This window comes from Cnephaeus nilssonii (genome assembly GCF_951640355.1).
Source record: "Cnephaeus nilssonii genome assembly, chromosome: 5".
NCBI lineage: Eukaryota > Metazoa > Chordata > Mammalia > Chiroptera > Vespertilionidae > Cnephaeus > Cnephaeus nilssonii.
This window is the reverse complement of record NC_137076.1, coordinates 75,224,562-75,248,983: the sequence shown is the minus strand read 5'-3', so window position 1 is coordinate 75,248,983 and position 24,422 is coordinate 75,224,562. Positions and strand designations below refer to the sequence as shown.

The 24,422-nt window shown below is 46.9% G+C and overlaps 1 protein-coding gene across 1 annotated transcript in view; it reads left to right on the top strand.

Annotated features, from left to right (window-relative positions):
- Nucleotides 1-14,001: 14,001 nt before the first annotated feature.
- The window catches only part of FSTL4 (follistatin like 4), a gene marked incomplete at its 3' end in the record, with an annotated part of 324,199 nt that continues 313,778 nt past the window's right edge, over nucleotides 14,002-24,422 (top strand). Inside the window, exons 1-2 of the mRNA XM_079773030.1 lie at nucleotides 14,002-14,128; nucleotides 21,542-21,677. Coding sequence (XP_079629156.1) covers nucleotides 21,552-21,677 — 126 coding nt within the window. The 5' untranslated portion in view covers nucleotides 14,002-14,128; nucleotides 21,542-21,551. The remainder of the gene's footprint in view (nucleotides 14,129-21,541; nucleotides 21,678-24,422) is intronic.

Sequence of the window (24,422 nt, the reverse complement as noted above, 5' to 3'; positions counted from 1 at the left end):
ACACCTTGACTCACCGAGCATGTACTCTGGGGTATGAATGTGTGTGTGTGTGTGTGTGTGTGTGTGTGTTATTTTGTGTAAAGGCTAAGCAGCATGGTCTTACACTCACAGTAAATGGGGGCCATTTGTGGATGTATGAACCCATTTCTGGCCTAGGACTTCAGACTGTGGATAGTTCTATAATCCAAATAAAACCCCTGGGGAGTGGGGTGGAACAGGAGGGATGGTCCACTTACAGAACTGAATATACTGAGGTGACATTGATCAAAACCATAAAATAGTTTAGTGGGGTGTTTGGTAAGTAGTGGACTGCTCAGGCATTCAGGATATATCGTTCAACATTGCCTCTCCTGTATCTTCTCATGGAGCTTCCAGTAGGGTCCAGACCATGACAAGTGGATGGTAGAACCAACTGGGTGGAGTACAGATGTTATTAAATTAGATCCCAATCAATGGAGTCCTCAGTGTACAGTGGGCTGTTGAACACAGAAGAGACGACAAATATCTCATTTAGAAGACCCCACTTCTACTGGTACTCTCTGTGCATTGGTGTGTTGTGTGGTGTGTGATATCAAGGGAATTGGATCTCGGTGACCAATAGTCCCAGTCCCCCTTCGTGTTAACCAAAATACCTTTCATAGGGTTCCTAAACAACAAAAACTGGTATAGCTTTCTGAGTCTCAGGAGACTTTGCTGATACTGTGAAGGGAGTGGGAGGGCATTTCCCAGGTTCATCCCTAGCTTGCTGTCTTCCTCAGCCCCCTTCATCTTCTCTCAACAGGTGGCACCACATTCACCCACTTACACAAGCCTAAAATCTTGGTGCTCTCCTTAACTCACGGCTTTCTTTCTCTCATACCCCAAATCCATCCATTCTTGACAGTTATAGCTCCAAACTATGTCTTCAATCCATCTCTTTCTCTCCATCTCTAAGGGATCACATGGCCCACCTTCATTGCTGGCCTAGAAGAATACCGCAGTCTAGTAACTGGTCTCTCTGCTCTCCCTCAATCCCCTGCCAGGTTGTTTCCTACCAATAAGTAGAGGGACTTACACAAAACCTTAAATTAGCTCATGGCATTCCACTGCCTTCAACCAGCAGGTTCCTTCTCATTACAGAATAAATCCCAAGACCTTACCATGACCCCTAAGCCCTGTAAGTCCTGGTCTTCCTTATCGCTCTGATCTCATTCCAACCTTACTGGACTTTGCTGTGTTTCTAGAACATGCTAGTGTGTTCCCCACCTCGGGGCCTTTGGCTTTCTGTCTCTCCCTGGACACTCTTCCCTGAGACATGTGCAAAGCAGGGCTAAAGCCCACAAACACATTGCCAGGGGTCAGGGAGAGGGTTTCAGCAAGAACTTCAATTCCACTGTGGCTTCACAGCTCAATTTCTGCCCTGCCACAGGGTGGAAAGGAAAAAGAACATGTTCACTGTTTACTTGCATGTTGGAAGAAAGGAGAGGATTAGGGCCGGGATGGTCTTTTTCAGCACAGCTGAAAACTGGAACTCTAGTGGCCAGAAGGGCTGCGCCAGCCGTAAGCACAGATTACACACGTCCCCTGGACACCCAGGCACCTGAGTGGAGTGAACGCTCTTTCCTTCTGGCAAAGCACATCCCGGTGGTCCCCGGGAGGACATGGTTTACAAAGCACCGCACCTTCATCCTTTGCAATACCATCATTTTATTTTGATAACCGCTTGAATTTAGGAAATATTTTTTATTTGCTAGAGAATAAAATAAGGATTAGAAATGTTAGAGAGAAAAAGTTATCTCCCTGCACAGCAGAAACCTAAGAGTAGCTTCCTTCTGCCCTTGGGTCTTCCATGCGGGCTGTTTTGTCCCCCTTGGGTTGCTGCCAGGTTCTCACCGCCCTCCCACGTGGGGCAATGCCGGCTTCACTCTTTTCTCTCTGAACCTTGTGAGCTCTGTGGCCATGCTGCCTTTGGGGCAGGCTCTCTCTTGATTAAACAGGACAGTCAATTAGTCTTATTCATGATGCACTACGTCGTTAAGCAGTTTCTCTTGAGACAGGGTTTAGCTCCTGTGTCTATGGATAGCTCTCTGGGAGGGGCACCTGTCTGGTGGGTGCCCTGCTCTGCCCTGGGTTGTGGGATGAGCCCTCAGCTCATTGCAAAGATCTCTAAAGGGCCACCATGAGGCTGTGTGTCGACCTCCTAATTTTGGGGATCAAGACCGAAGGCCCAGAGGGATGGTGTGGCAGGCATGAGAGCACACATCAGCCTGGAGGAGGATCAAGGAGAGGACAGAGGTCTCCTGAGGTCCAGCGTCTGGGGCTTGTGCCCACACAGTGGCCCCAGGTCTTGGAAAGTTCTAGAACCCTCATATTTTTTTCTTCACAATGGAAATATCTTTAAGGGTTTCGATGATTATAATTTAAAATGATTCAAACTCTTAATCCACAGAGTTAACACCTTCTCAGAGCTGGCAGGGTATATGTCTAAGAATAGATTTTTTTCAATGTCTATTTCATACACATACCTACACGAATGTGTTAAAGCTGGGGTCTCCTGTATCCTGCTTATTTTACCTTGGAATATATGGGCACTCTCCTGCTTTCACACATCAACATTTCTGAAAAAATGTTCAAAAGTTAAATATGTGAAAGTAAATAATCGACATACATTTTCTAAGGTGATTACAGTTTTAGAGACCTTAAGATTATTCTGGCACCTCATTCACATTCTTGGAATTTCTTCCTATACTTTGCACTTGAACATGAAGTCCACAAGTTTAAAACTCCTTGTAGTGCACCGGTGATTTCTTTGTTTCAATTTTATTAAGCATGTGATAACTTTCCTTCGTGTTGTAAATAACATTTCGATTTCTTTTCTTATCGTTCATTTTTATAAGACAACAAGGGCATGATGCGATAAAATATTCAAGGGTAATTCTACAAACTGCTCGGCCACACTCCTTAACCTGTATTAGGGCCAGCAGTCAGGGTCACCTTGCACAGCTCAAACATGCTTCCCTCTGCTGAGCTCTGGAGGCCTCAAGCTGGCACTTGAGCGGGGCTTAGGGGCCCTCCATGTGGTTACAGAAGTGTGGGTTATTACAGAGCTGAAATTACAGAGTCAAGGATACCTGTATCGTGGATGTCTTTCCAGGCAGTGGAAGCTGACTCAGCTCCTTAAGAAGAAAAGGAGCTTGTCAAAGGAGAGGGGCAGCTCACAGAGGTACTGGGGGTCCGAGAGCTAGGCTTGGAGCCCTGCTTTCCGGAATGACTAAACCCGCCTGCAGAGCTGTCCTGATGAGAAAATGCCCCCGGGAAGCCCAAGGGCTGCAGGTGGCTCTGCTGGGAACTCATTTTGGTGAAACCACTCCTGCCACTAGTACCGACACCACTTCTGTGTCAGAAACTCAGCCTCGCACAAGGAGGCTGTCTCGACCTCTCTCCTTGCTAGCAAACACCACCCCCCCCGCCCCCCCAACTGGCTTCCTCACTTCCTGTTTGAAGTCTGTGTGCCGTGTCTCATTGGTGGGACCAGGTTATATTCCCGTGTCCTAGCTGCAAAGGAGGCTGGGAGGTGAGTGGGGTTTCTGGCCTTCGAAAGCTGTTGGAAATGCAGGAAAAAGAAAAAAAATGTCCTCTATAAGTACAAATAGCTATAGTGAATTATCCTAAAGGCTCCATAGTATCTTATTTTATGCACATACTCGAATTCATTTAGCAAATCCTTATTAGCATACATTCAAATAATTTCCTTTATGATCACTATTAAAATCATATTACAATGAACATCTTAGTGTATCTCTGTGTATAATAGTATATACACATATCTCTATATACTATATACACAAATGTGCAAATAAATTTGTATACTTTAACTTATTTTTTTTAAATATATTTTTTATTGATTTCAGAGAGGGAGAGGGAGAGAAAGAGAGAAACATCAATGATGGAAGAGAATCATTGATCAGCTGCCTCTTACATGCACCCCAGGCATGTGCCCTTGACCGGAACTGAACCTGAGACCCTTCAGTCCACGGGCCAACGCTCTATCCACTGAACCAAACCGGCTAGGGCTTTACCTTATTTTTATAGGATTAATTCTTAGGAGTAGAAGTGCTGTCCACAGGATATTTAAAATCTTATACTATGATACATGTTACAGCATCGTCTTCCTAAAACTTTTGCTGAAGTGCCTCTAAACAAAGATAGATCATGTTTAAAGGCGTTGTCAAGTTTAGGGAGTTTTAATAATATTCAAATAATTAAGAAATGGTTACACATGCAAGTTTCTAAATGGCAGCTTTGTTAACCAGAGTCAGAGTATCTAGAAGAAAGGGAATGGCCCCTTGCCCTGCCGAGCCTGGTAACAGAAAGTTCACTGTGCCAGACCGTATTCTGTGGGTCTGTGCATGGATTCCCCAGACTCTCAGTGTGGGCACTGTGTGCCTGGGTCTCTCCCATCCACTTTAGTGACACTCCGTGAGCCCCTAGGAATAGGAACTCCACGTTGCTCAACCAGCCCCAGGCTGCTGCATAGGGTGTATGGAAATGACTTCCCCACAGGAGAGACGGGGGAGGGTGCTGTTTCACAGTGCAGTCTATGGAGCTGCCTGCTGGAGCCACAACCTGCACAGCCGAGCATAGCACCCCTGCAGGCAAAGCAGGAAGGGTCGCTGGGAAGCCCCGCCAGTACTCCTTTTGGGCTTTTAACTCATTTGTCTAAGGCCACTGGTTGTGAAACATTAAGCCTGTTTCCCCTCCAGAGCAAGAGGCAGCTATGGTGACAGCTCCTAAGTACAGAAGAAACACATTGTGAGTTCTGTGACATTTTACATTCCCGACATTGCCCGGCGGCCAATGGTCCCTCTTCCAAGTGACATATTGATTGTACATACATGCAGGGTGACTGTGATTGTGTGCAGTATTTTGAGCTCATCATCTGTTATCCCACTCTTTTTGTCATCCTAGGCCCAGACAGTATCAAATTGGAAGCACTAGTGTAGAAAATTACGAACAAATCAAAAAGGACTACAGCTGTGCCCTGAATCAGGCCGTCGCTCCACATTTAGCGCTTCCCCTGATGTGAACACCCTGCTCCTTTCTTCTCCCTGTTAGGCGGTCTCAGAGCCCGGGGCATGCTGGGATAATTAGAGCTACACTCTGGCCTTGCTTTGAAGCTGGGTACACGGTGTCCCCGACAGCAGCAGAGTCTGCTGTCCTAGAAACCGTGTTACATCTTAAAGGCCATGGGGTGGCTCGCCAAGGTGTGACAACCAAGTAGAGACTGACACACAGTGGTTTATGTGGCTGTGAATGGCAATTTCCCTCTCCCAGGGCACCAGGGATGGCTCTTCCCCCAGATTTTATGAGACTCTCATTAGTATCACACCGCTCTGGGGGATTTGTGACCAAGGGGATAATGAGAGGATGTGTGTTGTGCAAGGTGGCATGAGCATAGGCGCAGCTCCGTCAGGTGGATAATTTCATGCATCATCAGAGGGAAAAAGCTTAACAAAGGGCAGGTGGGCCGGGCTCACCTTGTCACTCTGATAGCCGTGGGCTCCTCCGTCCTCGCACCGAGCCTGTTGTCGCTTTGTGTTTGCTTAACGTACCTGTGCTGGAGGTGAGCGGGGCCTGCATGTTAATGTTAGTTGGGAACAGTACAGGTTCTTTCTTCTTGTTCTAAAAAGTCAGTTCTGACTCTTTTCTTGGCTCACAGAGAGTGTGGGCAAGGGGAACGGGGCTGGGAATGTCTCGGTGCTGACCCTTCAGAGTCTGTGGGAAGGGTCACCATGGGTGGGGCGAACATGGGGTGACCAGTTTGTTCACCATCCAGGCTCAACCTTGGGCTGGTAGCACATGAGCTGGTAGATGAAAGCTTGCTGCTGTTCCCCTTGTTGTGGGACCTCCTGGCCCTGGGCAGTCCGAGATGATGAAGGGAGAGAGGCACTCCTCTGAATATTCCAGGGACCCATGTTGAAAGTCAATTGGCCATGCATGTACGTTTCTGGACTCTCAGTTCTATTCCATTGGTCTCTATGTCTATCCTTATGCCAGTACCTCACTGTTTTGATTACTGCAGCTTTGTAGTAAGTTTTAAAATCAGAAAGTGTGAGTTCTCCAACTTTGTTTTTCCTTCAATCTCTTTTTACAAGATTGTTTTGGCTTTATAGGGCCCTCTGCAATTCCTGCCCAACTGATTTTTGACAAGGTGTAAAGAAATTCAATGAAGGAAAGATAGCCTTTTCAACAAATGAGGTGGGACAATTGGAAATTCTTAGAGAGAGGAAAAAAAAAAAAAAGACTCTCAAAAGTCCTTGACCTTGCACAAAACTTCACTCAAAATGGGTGACAAACTGAATTACAAAATGTAAAACTATTAAACTTTTATAAAAAATAGGAGAAAATCTTTGGGATCTTGGATTTAGACTTGACATTAAATGTAAGAGCTATAAAAAGGAAAACTTGATAAATCTGATTGCATCAAAACTAAAAACCTTTGCTCTGCAAAAGACCCTATTAGGAGGATGAAAAAAAACAAGCTAAAGGGCTAGTATTGAGATACATAAAGAACTCTTAAAACTTAACCGTAATAAAATCAAGCAATTTGATTTGAAAATGGCCAAAGACATGAAGAGACTTTTAACCAAAGAAAAACATACAGGTAACAAGTAAGCACATGAAAAGATGTTCAACATCACTTTCCATTTAGGGAAATGCAAAATAAACCCACAATGAGATGTCATTACCCACCTCTCAGAATAATAGTGAAATAATAGTGACACCAGCAAATGCAGTCAAGGATGCAGAAATAGGAATCACTCATGCATCGCTGGTGGGAATATAAAATGCAACAGCCACTCTGGAACATAGTTTGGCCATTTATTAAAAAACTAAACATGCCACTATCATACAAGCCAGCAAGAGCTCTCATGGGCATTTATCCCAGAGAAATGAAAATTTACATTTATATAAAAACCTGTATACAAATGTTTATAGCAACTTTATTTGTAATAGCCCCAAATGGAAACAACCCAGGTGGTTCAACAAATGTGGTACTTCCAGATCATGGAACACTAATTCAGTAATACAAAGGAACTACTATTGATATGTGAAGCAACTTGAATGACGCTCTAGGTAATTAGGCTGAGTGAAAAAAAGCCCAAGGTTACATATTGTATCCTTTTCTTTCATATTCTTAAAATGACTAAATTATAGAGATGAGAACAGATGAGTAGTTGCCAGGGGTTAGGGATGAGGAGGGAGGGGCAGAGGGAAGGGAGATCGGTGTGACTTTAAAAGGTGTTTGGTGGGAAGAGATCAACCAATGACTTTGTATGCATATATGCATAACTCCGGGACACAGGCAATGGGGTGGTGAGGGCAGGGGGCGGGGTGGGAAATGAGAGCAGGCTGGAAGAGATTAATGGGGGAGAAAGGAAGACATATGTAATACTTTCAACAATAAAGATTAAAAAAATAAATAAAAAATCAATGGGAAAAATATCTTCAGGTGAGGATGAACAACAGCAGCAATAAAAAGAATAAATACATGATATAACATTTCCAGGAAATAAAAAGGCCTACAAGTGGGATTTTCTGTGGTGATGGAAAGGTTCTGTACCGTGACTGTATCAATGTCAGTATCCTGGCTGGGATATTGTACTATATATAGGTTTGCAGGATGTTACCATTGGAGGAAAGTGGGCAAAGGGTGCAGGTGGTCGCTCTGAACTACTTCTTACAACTGGATGTGAATCTCTAATATTGTCACAATGAAAGGTTTAAGTTAAAATATCAATAAGCGAGACGTTATTTATCCCTCCTCCCTCCCCTCATTTATAACAGAAGACTGTGAACCTCTCAGTGTGTAACAAGTGAGCACACACAGAGGTTAGGTGGAGGTCAGACGAAGATGCTCATGTTTCTATCACTCAGTCTATCTCTAAACAGCACTGACTGCTGGGATGGTTGATACTGTTACATTTTACATTATTTTTATTCTTTTTTAAAAATATTTTTATTGATTTTTTTTTTTTACAGAGAGGAAGGGAGAGGGATAGAGAGTTAGAAACATCGATGAGAGAGAAACATCGATCAGCTGCCTCCTGCATACCCCTGACTGGGGATGTGCCCGCAACCAAGGTACATGCCCTTGACCGGAATCGAACCTGGGACCCTTCCTTCAGTCCGCAGGCCAACGCTCTGTCCACTGATCCAAACCAGTCAGGGCTATTTTTATTCTTAGTTATATATGTTTGATTTGTGCCCACAATAGATTGTGTTTAAAGACTAGAAACATAAGGAACCCAGTGATGAAATACAAGATAATTAAGAGCAAAACATGGTAAGACTACAATCCTACTTCAAAATTACCTTCACTAATCTGTAAATGGCATTCATCTCCTAAAAGAAATCCTTATATAAAACATCAAGATGTCTTTGGTACTTCAAAAACAGTGTTAAGAAGAGAAAATAGAGTGACAATTATATCCAATTTTGCTTTTCATTTATTGAGAATAAAGTCTCTGCCCACACCCACAATGTGCTATTTGCAGAGTGCGTGCAAACAGCAGCCTGGAATCTCTCCCTTCCAGTCATCTATAAACAAAACATAAAAGCTACAAAAAGGAAAATGTAGTGTTTTTAAGCATAAAATTCTATAAATTCAGACATCAACTTTTGGAAAACAGTGTTTGCCTATACTTGCTGCTGTGTCATGGAGTTAAATCCCAACGTACTTTCAAGTATATATTCAGTCCCCAAACCAGATATGACATATCATTTTTTAGTGTATTTTTCAGAAAATTATGCTTTCTCTTATATAATATAATAAAAGTTAAATATTGTACACTTGTTAAATGATACAAAGTGGAAATTTGTCTGCAATGACTGTATATTATAAATGTTAATCATTGCATTAGAACAAACTTTAGACTACAATACTTAATATGATACTCTTAAATAATTTGTTTAAAACTTCGAGTCACTCCTTTGTCACATGCCACACAAAGATGGCAAACCAGTTTTAAAAATCTTTTGAGGAGGGTTGCAGTGATAGGCATTGCAAGTCACAGATGGCTAGGCAGTGCTGACAGGTGCCTGCATTCGACAGCTTTAAAGCCTCCTAGACAGTAATGTGTCCACTGTCTCTTATCTAGGGCAATTAGGAAATGGAGAGCCTTGGTTAACTAAATGTTCTCCATAACTGACAATTACAGCATGTCTGAGCACTGGATTGGAGTCAGGAGACTTCAACTTTCTTTGTGTGTGTGTGTTTTTTTTTAAATCCTCACCTGAGAGGGAAAAGGAGAGGGAGAGAGAGAAAAACAAAAACAAATATTGATCGGTTGATGGAACTACAACCTAGGTGTGTGTCCTGACCGGGAATCAAACCTCCAACCTTTTGGTGTATGGGATGACGCTCCTACCAACTGAGCCACACCGGCCAGAGCAAGAGATTTCAACCTTTGATCTAGCCTAGGTTTCTTGGACAAACCAAGTGAGATGGTGACAACATTAGTAGTTCCTGTCTCCCATGCTGTGTGTCAGAGGCCGGTCCAATAATGCATGAGGTTCTTATTTATATTTTAGCTTCTTTCTCATTTGGTATGTTTTCTACTTCAAGTCACAGAAAATCTCCACTCAATTGATGTAAGCCATGAGGAAAATAGGAATGTCGAGGTCGGGCAGCGTCAGAGTGGTTATTTCAGCAGCTCATCTCAGCAGGCCATTAAGGTTCCAGCTTCTCTCCCGCTCCCTACTCTGCCACCTTCCATCAGTCAGCTTGGCTGCTCTCAGGGTAACAAGATGGTGACTGTAGGTCTCGGGGTCCCTTGTAATGAATGAGGATATTGAGAGGGAAAAGAGACACCATCTCTTCCCAAGCATCGCTTTAACCCCCCAGCAGACGGTCTCTCACCTCTCCTTGGCCAGAACCGGGCCCCCTGCTCTCCCCTTAGCCAGTTCCTGAAAGGGGACTGGGAGCTTCATGGCTTAGACCAGGATGCGGTGCTTTGTGGTTTGAAGGCCTGGCCTTCTGGTCCCAAATTCTTTCTGTGCACGTGGAATTCTGAGAGCAGTCAAACTTCACTTCCTCCTGTTATCAGGGCCTTTCTTAGGCCCCTGGTACCATCAATCCAGCCCCTGGGAGTTGGATGGGACTTCTGTCCCTGGAAACAATACCATGGTGAAGGGTTTTATTGTTCATCTCCCTCCACTTTCACCATTCATAATTCCCTGTCCATCACTGCATCACCTCTTTTGTCCCAACGTTTTAATTAAAAGTCTTACTCTACACCACTTCTTCATTGCCTTAAAAAGTTTCCCAAATTTCACTTACCTATTGAATCGATACCTTACTGATCTCCATGCTGGCTACTTTTCTTCTACATTAGTTAAGAAATTATTTCTGAGTGTGATTTTAGGTTGAGAATTTTGCATTAGTTGCCTATATTCACTTAATTTCTAGATGACTAAATGAGCCATTACTTAAGAAATCAGCATTTATATTAGACTTAGGGAAAACCTTTAACTTCATAGCTCTTTTTTGATTGGAGAAGCCCTAACTTCTATAGATACTAGCAAAATAAAGGCATAGACTTGTATAATTGAAAATGGCCATAGAAGTTCATTTAGTATGACTGCCTCGCACTTCACCCACCCCCAGCCCCTACTTGAGGATGAGGAAACAAGGGCCAGAAAGGGTGCGGCTCACCCAGCCAGAGAGGGGCAGAGACAGGAGAGGGAGCCAGTGCCAGTGCCTCCCGTCCAGGGCTCTCCTAAGACAGCCTGCTTCTTCAGTCAACTTCACGGTTTGGTCTGAAGATTTACTAAGACATTTTTTGGACAGGTAGCAGAATGTTAAATTATGCAAGACAAGGAAGACAGTTTCCTGCCTTTTCTGATCTTAGTACATGACCTCTTGGCCTGGCTTCTAGTGGGTACTTCTGGGCACCATCTGAGCAGCCCAGAGTGGCCCTGACTCATAGCTAGTGACAGGAAACTTCTGGTTGAATCTGGAGGAGGTGCCCTACTCTCCCCTGATCCCACGGCTGGCTGCATGTCACCTCTGCTTCAATCTGAAATGATCTGTAGGAGACACGTTACTTGGCAGCAATTTTGATCATATGGTTGTATTTGTATTAGAATAGAAATTTTGAAAGTTTAAAAACCAGTAAAGTATATATATATATATATATATATATATATATATATATATATATATATATAATCTATAATAATAAAAGGGTAATATGCTAATTAGACCAGACATCCTTCTGGACATCATTCCAAACATCCTTCCAGACAAAGCCAGGGCCGTCCTGGGTGCCTGCGGGCGGCTGAGGGAAGCCAGCCTGGGTCCCAGGTGCCAGTGGGAAGCTGGTGCCGGCAGCGAGCGGAAGGAAGGCCTACTCTTGCACGAATTTTGTACATCAGGCCTCTAATATATATATATATATATATATATATATATATATATATATATATATATATATATTAGATTTTAAACTTTTTGACCTCATATATATACATTGCTAACTTCCTTTTGTGTGTCTGAGTCTGCCTGGCTAGATCTCTCACCAATAACCTAGAGTGGGGGTTGGGGTTAGTCATCTGAACTTGTGTTTCCTTTTAGCTTTCCCATTCCAAACTTAGTGAATTGTTTGAAGTTGAAACTTAACCTTTTTTTTTTTTATTTCGAAGCATCCTAGTTGGCTACTGAGAATATCAGTATTCTTTCAAGTTCTGAAGCAGGGTTTCAAGCAAATTCTGAAAATTTCTGTGTGAAATCCAGCCTATTTAGAGCAATACAAAGAGGTGCAAAGGTCTGCTGGCATTGATGCCATTTCCCCGAAGGCTTGTTTGATTTCATCATTCACACTTCACCTTTTTTATTCCAAGGTGACTTTTACTTCCACTCTTATTTTATGCACAGTAGTCACAATAGCTCACTTCCGATGTTAGCATCATCTCTAGGGATATCCTGTACATCTGGTTTGTAGCAGCTACATTCTCCCTCTTCTTTGGGAAGCAGAGGAAGTTTGTGGAAGTCCAGTCCCTGTTCCCTGCAGTAAACAGGGCTATTTCTGATCTTGGTCAATCTGCAGACCCTGACTTACCGGTACATACGACCCTGAGTTATTAAAAACACCCCCCCGAGGCCTGGCTGGGTTATGTAATAGGGCCATGAGGCTGAACCAGGGACTTTGTGTTCAGAGCTGAGAACAGAGATCTGGTTTCCCAAATAACTCACAGTGTGGGAGGGGAGATGAACTCAGCCGCTGAGCTGTGGGGCACCATCTTGACCAGGACTTAGAATTACATTTCAAAGGGAGATACAGCGTGTTTCCAAATCGCCCTGCTTCCTTTTATGCCTTTTAGTCTTTCTTCTATTTTTCCCAAGATAGAAAGTGCCATCCCTTTCTTGATCCAGCTGTAGAGAATCTGACCTCAAGCCTTGAAGGTCAGTCATGGGTGGCCTTGGCAAAGACAAAATCTGAGAGGGCATTATGCCTTCCAAGGCCCGAGGGGCACTAAGGAGGGAGTAGGCTTTACTCTTCTGAGACTAAATCCTGATATCCATGTGGAAAGTCATAGCAAACCTGGAAGTCACCCAGGTCTCATCCAGCTCCCCATTTTACAGATGGGGAAACTGATGCCTCTAGCAGACATATGAGTGACTCGGGGTTACCAGCTGAGCAGTGGTGGAGGGAGAGCTGGATCCCAAACCAAAACCTGTGTGAGGGCAGAGGCCATGTGGCCCAGCCACGGCGTTCTCCTCCACATCTAGCACAGTGCCTGGTCCGTGGGAGGGCTCCGTAAGTATCTGTGGAAGGAAAGAGTAAATGTACTGCCTCTCCCTCCACATCAGCCTGGTGGCCTTCCCCTTCTGCTGAGATTTGACTAAGTTTATCCTCAGAAAAGCCCCCTGCCCCTGCCCCAGGCCAGGAGCTATCACAGGGCATGGCCAAGACACTGCTCCCTTAAGGCAGAGAGTGACCCCGGGTCCACACAGCCAGAGCAGGGGCAGTCCCCCAGAGAGGCCCCTGCCCAGCCATCACCACCAGCCTGGCCTGGGCTGGGGCCAGCGTGGGACTACAGTATGACCACTTGGGGGGCCCTAGTTGTTACAAAGATGTTTCCAGTTTATTTCTGCTTCAAGACCGATCTCTAGACCAATTAACAAAAGAAAAGTGACTGCTTGGTTGCAGTGGAAAAAAATGCTTAAATCTTAATAAAGATTGGTTTAGTAAAAAAAAAAAAAAAAAAAAAAAGTTGTGGGTGTTGAAGAGGGATCCAGAAAGGTTTGGGAGCCCCAGGCTTGAGGATGGGGCTCCAGCTGCAAAAACGTCTGGTTGTAGGAGAAGGAAGACCTGGCCACAGCTTGGCCAAGCTAAGCAAATGTCATCACCTGGGACTGCCCCTCTATGCCCAAGACTTTGTAAGATTCTGCAGTTGGGAGAGGGCAGATTCAGAAGCAAGAAAGTGATACAAACTGCCTTTTCGCAGGTCGTTGGCTCTCAGCCAGGGCGAGTGTCATTTGACGTTGCCTCCAGGGACAGTACCGCCCGGGCTCTACAAGCTGTAGGGCCAGTTAGTTGTGCCTCTTGAGCGCACGGCCTTGGAGAATCCAGCCCCAGAAGGAGCCGGGAGGAGAGAGAGGTGAGGAGGGGTGTTTTGGCAGGTAATGGGGGTTGTCACCTGCCAGGCTCCCGCGAGCCAGGGGCCGGAGCTACTCCGTCCCGCGGCGGGTGCAGGGGTCGCCCTGGAGCGCCCGAGTCCTCGCGGCCCGCGTGCGCGCCCCAAGCTCTGCGCACCTGCTGCGGCCCCGCGCGGCTCAGAGCGGCGGGCGGGTGGCTGCGCGCACAGGTGGCTGCGATTGGATAGGCGGGGCCGGGAGGGTGACGTCACGGGCTCCGGTCCCGGCGGCAGAAATAGGGCAGCCTCGGCGGCGGTGGCACAGCAGTGGGCAGCGGTGGCTCGGAGAGCTGGAGCCGCGACAACCTCCAGGGCGCCCGGGACCCGCCAACAGCCACAGAGACCGACCGAACGCGGAGCCGGGGCGCCGCTACCGCTGCCGCCACGGGGCGCTCCCGCGAGTGGGAGTCCGGCCACCTGGTCTTTCCTTCGGCCCCAGCTGCTTCAGGTACGCGGGAGCGGGGAGGGTGCCAAGCCGCCGCCAGCAACGCCGGGATGCACCCCGTCGGGGTCCCTGCGCCCACGGGTCTGCGTCTTCCCGCAGGGCCCGGAGCGGACGCTTGCTTGTCCTCCCAGCCGGTGCTGGGAGAGCCAAGTTTGCCCGCCTGGCGGGCGGCGGGCACGGGATCACGGAACGCGGGCTTGGCTGGGCTACCCCGGCCCGGGCCAGGACTCGGGGTAAAGGCTGGGGCGCCGAGGCTTGGGGCCCACGTCTGCTGGAAGGGCCGGAGTGATCTGGTGGCGCGCGGAGCGCGGCGCGGAACAGTTGGGGCCGAGCCCGCAGCCCGCGCGGGCCTGAGACCCTGCAGGCGCCGCTCTGGGGCTCAGGACCCCTAGCGGCCTCGGCGAGTCAGGCGAGCGGCGGCCCTTCGGCTCGGACCCGTGCCCTTGGCCCCGGGCTCACTCCCCCCTCCCTCCAGCTTTGCGGGGAAACTTGCGTCTCCTCGCTGCAGCTCAAGGGCCCGCTAAACTCGCCTGGCCCTCACTTCCCCGAGCTCCCAGCGTCTGGGCTGAGCGTTGGGCTCGGCGCGGGAGGCTGGGGAGGACGGACCCGGGACTGAAGGCGGCCCGGGGCAGCCTGCAGCTCTCGTTCTGCGGGGCTGGTCGCAGTCCCGAGCGTGCAGCCGTGTTCCCCGCTGGGGAGTCGCCAGGGAGCATTTTGTTTTGGGGCCGCCCAGGCAGGGGAGCTTGGTCCTAAGAGACCCCGCACGGTGGGTGATCTCCGCCTCTCTCTGCGCTAGCGAAGGAAACCCGTTCCAAGTTTCGGGGGACTAGGCTACGCCAGGCAGAACGCTCCGCCTTGGGCGCGTGTCGCCTCGAGTTTGGGGGGAGAGCCGCGTGAGCCTTTGCGACTCCCTTCAGCTGACACAGGGCCTGCCTGCCACCTGAGGACTTCTGTACCTTCCGCTCTGGAAAGGGCAGGAACCCGCTGGAAGTAGTGGGGTTTCTCTCCATGCCCGGCACGTGGCGAGCACCCGTGCAGCGGGTCCGCCCGCTGGCAGTGCCTGGGGCCGGCGGAGTGGAGCCCCCCTAGGCCCGTATCCTCGCCCAGAGTTGGTCCCCATGAGCTGTCCAGCCTCGCTGACCACTGGTAACTGTCCCCGACATTGATGAATAGCGCTTCCACAGCCTCTCCTCCGCTCCCCTCTAGGTGTCGCTTCCGCCGAGGTTTCTGGCAAGTGAGAGCAGTGCCAGCAGCTTGGGTCTGAAACCCTGGCACATTTGTGGCCATGCTGTGTGTGCACCAGGAACCGTACTAGACCGGCCCCCGAGATACAAGCATCCACCCACATTTTGTGAGTCAAAGATAAATAGAATTTCAAGAGGAGGTGGCACGGCAACTACTGATTAGTGCCCCAGAAACGGGCCTATATTACAATCTGTGAGGGGGAAAAGGGGATGGGGAAGAAATTCTGACTTTTCTCAAAAGTCCCTATTTTTCTACTATCAGGCTCGAGGGAAAGCCAAAGCTGACTTTTCACAGTGTCCTCGTAATCCTGGAGTGGCCTGGGGCCAGCCCGGGGTCTGGGCAGTGGTCAGGTGGAGGGCTCACCTAGGAAGCAAATGGTCAAGGGGATGCGTGGTGTGGCTTCTATGACGCTAGAGCCGCAGCAACCCTCAGGCAGTAGCTCAAGCGGAAGACTTGAGCTGATGCCCACAGGGCCCATGATGTCTGCTTCTCGTCTGAGTTTTGAAGGCAGACACTGCAGCATCTCTAGACCATTTTTGTTTAGACACACTCAGCTGAATGTTCGTTTTTCTCCCCATCCCAGGGGAAAAGACAGCCCACCCCCCTCCCTGAAGACAGACCGAAATAGTCATTGATGCGACCTATTAAAATTGCTCATTAAAAAGTTGTCCCAGTGGCTTCTGCTCTCTTGGAATTTTATGACCACCCCCAGTTTTCGTCAATCCCAGGAAGGCTCTTATTGCTCCAGAGAGGGGCCAGCTTGTTCTGGCCATCCGGAGAACTCCTGTCCCTTTGGTTGTACCTGGAGGTAGGTGAGGGAGGGGCAGGTTGGATTTTTTTACCTTGATAAATCAGTCACTCAGGATTCTTTTCTGTCTACTAAAGGCTGCAGCATTTTTTAAAAAGTGATCTTCATGTTGCGATCTTTTGTTGGACTTAACACTATATTCCAGAACCTGGAGTTGAATAGTCAAGATTTCCTGAAAATTTACCTTAATTCCTACTTTGCTCTTTTGGGTATTTCTCTTCAGACTCAACCTCCTTGTGTTGCTTATTTGTGGTCAATTGTATGCTTGCTAACTTAATGAAATTAGGTAGTTATTTCAAGAACACGTCTTTCCTTACATTTTCTCTCTCAATGCACAACACAAGGCATGGAACGTCAAATAAAACAGAATTACAGTTGAGAGAAGATGGTACTTTAAGAGGTATAATCTGAATGTTGGAAGGGTGAGGGTTACTGGAAGTTGTGTGTGTGTGTGTGTGTGTGTGTGTGTGAAGCTTAATAGTAAATAGGAATGCTATAGATTAGCATATACATTGTGTACAGACTAATTTAGGCATCTAATTTATTGTTGGAACAAATCAACCAAAGACACAGAGTAGGAATTAATAGAAAGTGCAATATAACTTCATTATGGTTTGTGGCATGTTAGCCTGATATATTTCCATACTCAGTTTCCTGGGTTGGTATTTCAGGGACTATCTTAGGAAGTTTGACCCCCTTTCTTTTTTCCTAAAACACTCACAAATAAAAACCAGGGTCCTAAACCTTCCAACAGAAATTAAAGCATAGCGTCCTGGTTTTAGGCTGGGGTTTGTGTGGATTTCATTTCCTTTTTACACTGGGCAGGCAGACAGAAGAGGACTGCAGGGTTTGGTGGTCCCCAGTGGGTGTCTGTTTGTTGATTGCCAACATCCCAGGTGTAAAATGCAATGCACCTCCAGTAACTGGCGAGGACATACAGTTTTTCAGTAGGAAAGGTTGGACATGCAGGCGCCTCAGGGTCACAGACCTTACCAGCACTCTTCAAGGTTGGGTGTTGTCGCTTGGTTCTGCCAAATTGTCGTCACAATTTCTGGTCCTGTCCATTACAAAGAGAAGCCATTTCCATGTGGCTAATCCATATGTCTGCTTTGGTAATGTTACCGTATTTGGAGAGAAAGCCAGAGAGAGAGAGAGAGAGAGAGAGAGAGAGAGAGAGAGAGAGAGAGAGAGAGCTCATGAACAGTCTCCCGAAAAGCTTTGATGGTCAGAATTTCCTCTTTTTCTCAATCAGGGCTGCTTCCCACTGGAGAAAAGAAGTTTGTATTAAACCTGCCAGTTTAACGATGGTGCTTCTCTCTGGCCTCTGACCCTGTTCGATAAAGACAGCTTCCATTCTGGCCTGTGTTCTCTGGTGGGGCGGATTTGGAATTGACATCCTCATACCAATTTCTCCCTACTGTGTCGTATTTTTCAACTTTCTTCACAAAGCAAGTCAAAATTTAGAATGTTACATTGTACAACTTTGTAGTGCCCCATAATTTTAAATACAAATAAACAAGAGAACCAGTATAACATTATATTATGAAGCCAGAAAATCTCGTGGTTTTTATAAGGATCAGGCAGATGCCCTAGTGGTAGATGCACTAAAAATAGCAAAATCAGTCAATCTAAACAGAAGGCAAACATATTCCATACATGAGTTTGTGACAAGGTAAGAAACAGGACGGTTACCTAGACCTGGGTTTTAGTCTCGGTCTGGCGTGCTGTCACACGCGGGTGAATCCCTTAACTCCCTGGGCTCTGGTGTTCTGTCCGTGCAGCCGACTGGCTGGCCCCTGGCTCCCCTGAGTGTGGGGAAAGCGAGGCACAGGAGGCGAACCTGGGAGGATGCAATGAATGACTTCTCTTGGAAACGCGATGTCTTAGATATCAAGGGACTGTGTTTTATGAGTTGTTTGAAAAGGTGGTCCCAGCTCTTTCCTGAGGACGATCTTGGGTAGATTTTTAACAATCCTAGCACTCTAGCATGGACTGAATGACGTTTATAAACCTGAAGTGATCTCAGGAGGAACTCTAGGTTGCACAAAGAGGGTTTGCGACCTTATTGATGGTGCCTTCCCATGTCTATAACCAGGAGATTCTTTTATTCCCTTCTGTCTGAAGGCCAGTAGGGCTACTTGCATTTGAGGAGTAATGTGTCTACAGGTCACCTCCCGCAGAGTGACTGTCTTCGCCATGCTGGTGTGCCCATGAACTGAGGGGCATCCTTGTTGCCTGGCAGTCTGTGCACCACCATGTGGTTTCTTCTTGGTCAATAAAGACAGCAGCAGTGAAAGCTGAGAGCCTGCCGAGTGGTCCCCTCCAGAGGGGGGTGGGGTGCAGGAGCGGAGCAGCATGGCTTTCCCTCGCCCTGCTCCTTTGGTCTTGGTTGGACCCCTGAAAAGCTGGAGGAGTGCAGCTCTTGGCAGCCTTTCGAGGAAAGGGAGGCTTGGGGCTCAAGGTCTCCTTTCACATCATGTTAAAAACAGCAGTTTGTCAAAATAAAATATTGCTAAGTATTGAGTGGCAGCAGAGAATGGGGGTTATGAGCATAGATATCGAGTCCAGCTGCCTGGCTCAAAGTCCCATCTCTACCACTTATTTGCCACATGGCCATAACCCCCCTGCCCCCCTTGAGTGCACAAATTTTGTTCTCCGGGCTTCTAGTTGCTATATAAGTGTTAACCAAATAGTTCTACTTGGTTATTAGACAGATCATCAAAATTGATTTAGACCCAATATTAATTCTTTTTTTATGAACTGAACTGTCATAAAGCTTGAGTTGTAAATTTTTAGGCTGTTGCTACTATAGATGTAATGAATTGTCACTCACCCAGAGAATAGAATGACACATCTACCATGCAAATGAAGGTTGATCTAGTGGTAGCTGAGCTGAGCTCAGCTTTACAAAGAAGCTGCCTAGGAATGTTTCAGGAGTTGGCCTGGCTCCTGTGTTCTCCTGCATTCAAATAAAATCTCCCAGGACCTCAATACAAACCAGATGAATCCAGGGACAAGTCCAGGTGTGACAGGGCTGAGCTCCAGCTTCCCAAAACACAGAACAGCTGGCTTAAAGCCAGAGGTCAGGCTGCATACTCCTAAAGGGAAGTGATTTGCAGCTTGCCAAAATAGCAATTAGAATGAGTGGATTTTATTTTGATGCCACCCATTAATAATAAAACATCAAACATAACTGGTCTTGGATTACCAGGCAAGTTGAAAACTAAATTTTGTGGCTTGAATATTTCCTAACTCCTGGAATTGACAGCTGGACACTAGCTAGAATAAGTCTTGATGGCCTTGCTTTTTTAGTTTTTTTGGGCTGGAAGGCATGAGCAGGGAGAAAAGACCTTCCCTGTGTGTGCTCAGCCCAGCAGCACTGTTGCTGAGAGTGGACAAGTAGGAAAGAATTAATAAAGGAGAGTGGGAAGCAATGTCTTTCTAGTTCTAGCTTGAGTTACTGTTGCTGGTTTTAAAAAATTTCCCAAAATCCAGCAACCGGTTTTGGCAGTGTCTGGAACGTGGCTCTGTGTTCAGGAGAGAATAATTTATGGACAGTAGGGAGTCGCCATGTTTATTTTTGGAAAAACCGGTTGCAGTTCGGGAAAGACATTTCTATTCCTTTCCCCGCTGAGTGTGATGTTCCCTCCTCCCCAGTGCTGGAGGAACCCCCAGGCCCCAGCTAGAGTGCCAGATGGGGTGTGCTGAGTGGGTGGCTGCTGGGAATGCTCCCGTCCTCTCCCAGGTGGCAGCCAAAGCCATACCTTTCCACTTACCTCTGCCTCCTTCAGAGTGCAGAGCGGGGGGGGGGGGGGGCAAAGTGGGCGCGACTGTGACCTTCACGCTATACTTACCTGACACCTGGACTGTTGCCCTCGTAGCTCCAGCTTTGCCAACAGATGTGGAAGATGAGCAGCTGGAGGAACAGATGTAGGAGTGGGAGCCTATGGACTCTTTTTAATTTAAGAAGACACCTTCTCGTACAAGACAGTCAGAACTTATAACCTTGCCTTTTCGTGGAACCGTGTTCCTGCCCACACTTTTCAGTCTGCTTCTCCTTCCTGGGGGCATTTCTGTCTCAAGCTGGGGACATAAGCAAATCTGGAGAGGCAGCTCTATTTGGGTGTGGAAAGCAGCCAAAGGAAACCTGGAATGTGGCAGGAGTGTGTGTGTGTGTTTGAGCACTAGTGACCATGTGGCACCTCTGACGCCCTTTGTTAGGGTCGGAGTCCTCCAAAGCTGTTGCCTTTGGGGGTGAACAGGGGTGGACGCCTCCAACGGGCTGTAATGTCCCTCAGGCAGTTAATCCTTTTTGACTGGGGCGCCTTCTCTGGACCAGCCCTAAGCCAGGTCCCATGGGCTGCTGGCCTCCAAGGCGCTCTGTGTCTTTTCATCTCCCAGCCAGGATCAAGATGCAGTGTGGACCACATGCAATTAGGCACTAAATTGTGTGGTGCTCACAGAAATCAATAACCCCTAAAGCGCCTGGAGTAAGAGTTGTAAACACTGCACCATGCGTTCTATCTTGCTCTGTTTCTTAGAGATACTGAAATTGAGGTCGGAATATGTTCATAGTAGAAACCCTTTAAAATAAAACTACAGCTACTTGTGCAAGTGGACTAGTCTGTGTCCTGGTCCCCTTTAGTACAATGCCCAGCACATGACAGGGAGTGGAATATTTATTGTAGCTGATCCTTAGTTTTTTTTCATCCAGGTAATTCTGTGATTACTTTGAATTGCCCATGTCTTGTCTTCTGGGACTTTAGACCATTTATCACGGGAGCCTCCGGAAAAACCTTTAAAGTGATTGAAATCCCATTATCCATGGGCTGCTTGGATTCTGCTGCAAAAATGATTGGTCTTGAAATGAAAATATTGGACCTTATAATTCTATTTTGAAGCTTGTAGACTGAGATATCAGCTGCAAACGGGCTGCCACGGGCTTAACATCAGCATTTATAGAGCACTGACTGCTTTCTGAGGACACCGAGGCACAGGTGCATGGTGACCTCACAGAGGGGCCCAGCGTTGTCACCCTGGTCTGTTCTTACAGACGTAGTGGTAGGTGGCCTTTCAGATTGGCTTCTACAGAGCAGCTAGCATTTATAGAGCCCTTACTGTGCGCCTGACACTGACTCCTTCCATCCTCACAGCAACCCTATGAGGTACGTATTATTGACTCCATTTTAGAGAGGAGTAAACCAAGGCCCAGAAGTCATATAACTTCTCCATAGTAGAACGGAAAAGTTGTTGCTAGGATTTAACTCAAGTTTATCTGATTCTGGAGTACAAATACTAACTACCCCACGACTTGCTTGCACTTTGTAACACTTAATTCTAAGCCCTTGCCATTTTCTCAACAGACTCAACAAAATGAAACCAGGACACGTTTGGCTGCATCTCGCACTGCTTGGGGCCTCCCTGCGGGCTGTGCTGGGATGGACCGACCCAGGAACCGGCAGAGGCCCGAGCGTGGGTGTGGAGGAGTCGCAGGCAGAGGTATTGTCACTTAGCAGCTGACCTGACATTGCAAACTGATTGCTTTACAGTATCTGACTTACCCCTTCACTTTTAGTTTATATCAGTTAGATTGCAGTGTGAATTTAAATTGGTCCCCTTCTTGGTAGGGGACAGAAGAAGCAACATGTGTTGCTACGGACAGAAGGTTTACATCACACTGTCAGTAATGGTCTAAATCTCTCCAACGCTGAAAATGCATTCCAAAACCCAGCTGGAGTTGCAAGGTTTGTCTTCCACAAAGACCTCAAGAGAACCGCCTTCCTGTATATTCAATAAACCCCAGAAAATGCACACTCATGGGTGGAGCACACCCCACGTGAATGAATGAAGTCTTTTAATTATAAAATATATTTTAAGAGAAATGAACTCCTTTTCGGGTCTATAGATAAAAAGGAGCATGCTGAGAAAGAACTGGCAAGTGGAGGTCCTCTGGGAGGCCGCCTTAATGAACAGATGAGAATGATTAATGGCATGCTAGGTGTATATAAATGCTTCTAAAGTGCTTGGAAAACTTGTTCTCAAATACCTCCCTGGAGAGTCTGATATACTGCTAATTGCTTAGTGAACTTGGTCTTAAGTAATGAAGAGGATTCATGAACTACACCTCACCCTGCTCAGGTAGCAGGCCTCATGAATTTGGGGCTCATGGGGGACACAGCTTTTCTGCAGAAAAGGTTTTGTATGTGCTGAGCTTTAAGAAATGACTTTCAAGACCCCCTGGGGTTTTCCCTATGATGCGGCGAATACTGCGTCTCCTCTAAGAGCAGCTCAGGGCACCTGCACTTCCGTTGCCATCCTCCATGCACACCCTTCCCCCACCCCGTTTCCCTCTGTGTGCATTTCCTGTCCTGTGGGAATGACAGAAAAATTACCTCAAAAAGTCAACACTGCCAGCGAGCGAGTAACGGTACAAAGTGTAGGGTTGGGCTAATGCATTTATTTGATCAAATGATATGATTTCTCTTTCATTATTACTTAATTGTAATGCAGTCCCAAACCTATGGGGCCTTAATCTTCAGGGAGCTTCAGAGGTAATTTGCCGCACACTTTTCCTGCTGAAGTTAGCGAGGCTTCCTTTTGTGGTGAGCAGATGATTAAATAGAAACACTATCTCTCCCATCTAAATCCGTGAAGGACGCAACTTAATGCTCTTTTGAGAGAGTCTGGAGGCTGACTTGCTGGGGAGCACAGCATTCTGGAATGGCTTAATCATTATTCTCGCATCCACGGAGAGAAACGATCACCTAAATCCTACAAATATACTGTGGCATATTTGATAGCAAAGCAAACAGGCAAACACGTAGGTTGCTTACTTAGACTGCTTACTGTTGGGGCTCGCTGGCCCACTGCTTCAAATCACTTCTTTCATGTAAAATAGTCCTGTCGATTAAGGTGGAATTTAGATGGAGGTAAATTGAAGACAAGTTAATATCAACTTAGGGTCTCTTTATCTTAGCTGGGCAACACCCTAATACTCTGTGCACCAACAAGAAAGAGCAGCTACTACTCATCCTGAGGGAGGGAGGCTTTTTTGTTTGGGGGTGTGGTTTTGCTCTCCCCCCATTAGGATAGATGCTATTGTCTTCCAGGCCCAGGAATTTGTTTTTCTAATCCTCACCCGAGGATACGATGCTTTTATTGATTTGAGAGAAAGAGAGAGGGAGACAAAGAAAGAGAAAGAGAGATATCAATGTGAGAGAGAGACATCAATTAGTTGCCTCCTGTGTGTACCGCAACCAGGGACCAAGCCCGCAGCCTTTTGACAAAGGCTCCAGCCCACCAAGCCACCTGGCGGGGTGCCAGTTCCAGGAATCTTGTTGCTTCCAGAAAAGGAAGTGACACCTCTGCAGACTCTTCCTGCAGGTGCAACTGCATCGATCCAATGCTCTTCGCTATAGATGGGGTTTTGCAAAGGGTTGTCACTTCTACCCGGGGAGTCTGCTTATAGCGATGGTTAAATGAGCTGATGATGACGTGAAGGGCCCAGGACAAGGGACCGCCTCAGTGCATGTTTAGACAGAGACAGAACATTTGTGACTGCTTAGTTTGCTGACCTTGGTCACACTTTATGCGCCCGCCCCCCCCCCCCAAACACACACACACACTTATCGCCAGGGTCTTCCTGCTCAGGAGGCTGTCCCGTCTTTCCACATGCCTGAATCATCCCCTCTTCTGAGGCTCAGCTCTGGCGCTCACCTTTTATCCAGAACCTTCTTTGACCACTCTTGGTTACATTCAATCTTTTCCTCTGAACTCCTAGTCTTGGCTACCTTTTTCCCCCCCATAGATGAAGCCTATCTTATTTATCTTTCTCTTCCTCACAGTGTCTGATCATTTTAAGAGCAAAATAGAAGCTCAGTGTGCTTCTGAGCCAATCAATATTTTTCAACATTTTGGTGGTAGTCATGAAGTCACGGGTGCTTTCCAAATCCCGATTAGACCACCTGGTACTTAAGTGTGTGACAGCTCCCTGCACAGCGGGTTCCTTTCCAGTGGAGACACGAATGGTCTCCCCAGCCGCCTGCCAGCCAAGCCAGGCTTGTATCTTATCCGCATCCAAGAAAGTCCCTGTGTTACAGGTCCTGGGTAGTTTTTTTCTTTGAGTTGTAGCTATTAACATATCCATAACTCACTGCCCAAACCACATGAAACTCCTCTAGCAGTTTCCTCAGACAGTCTTATTTTCTGGAAGAATAAAAACCAACAGAGTTTCTTGAGACTCAC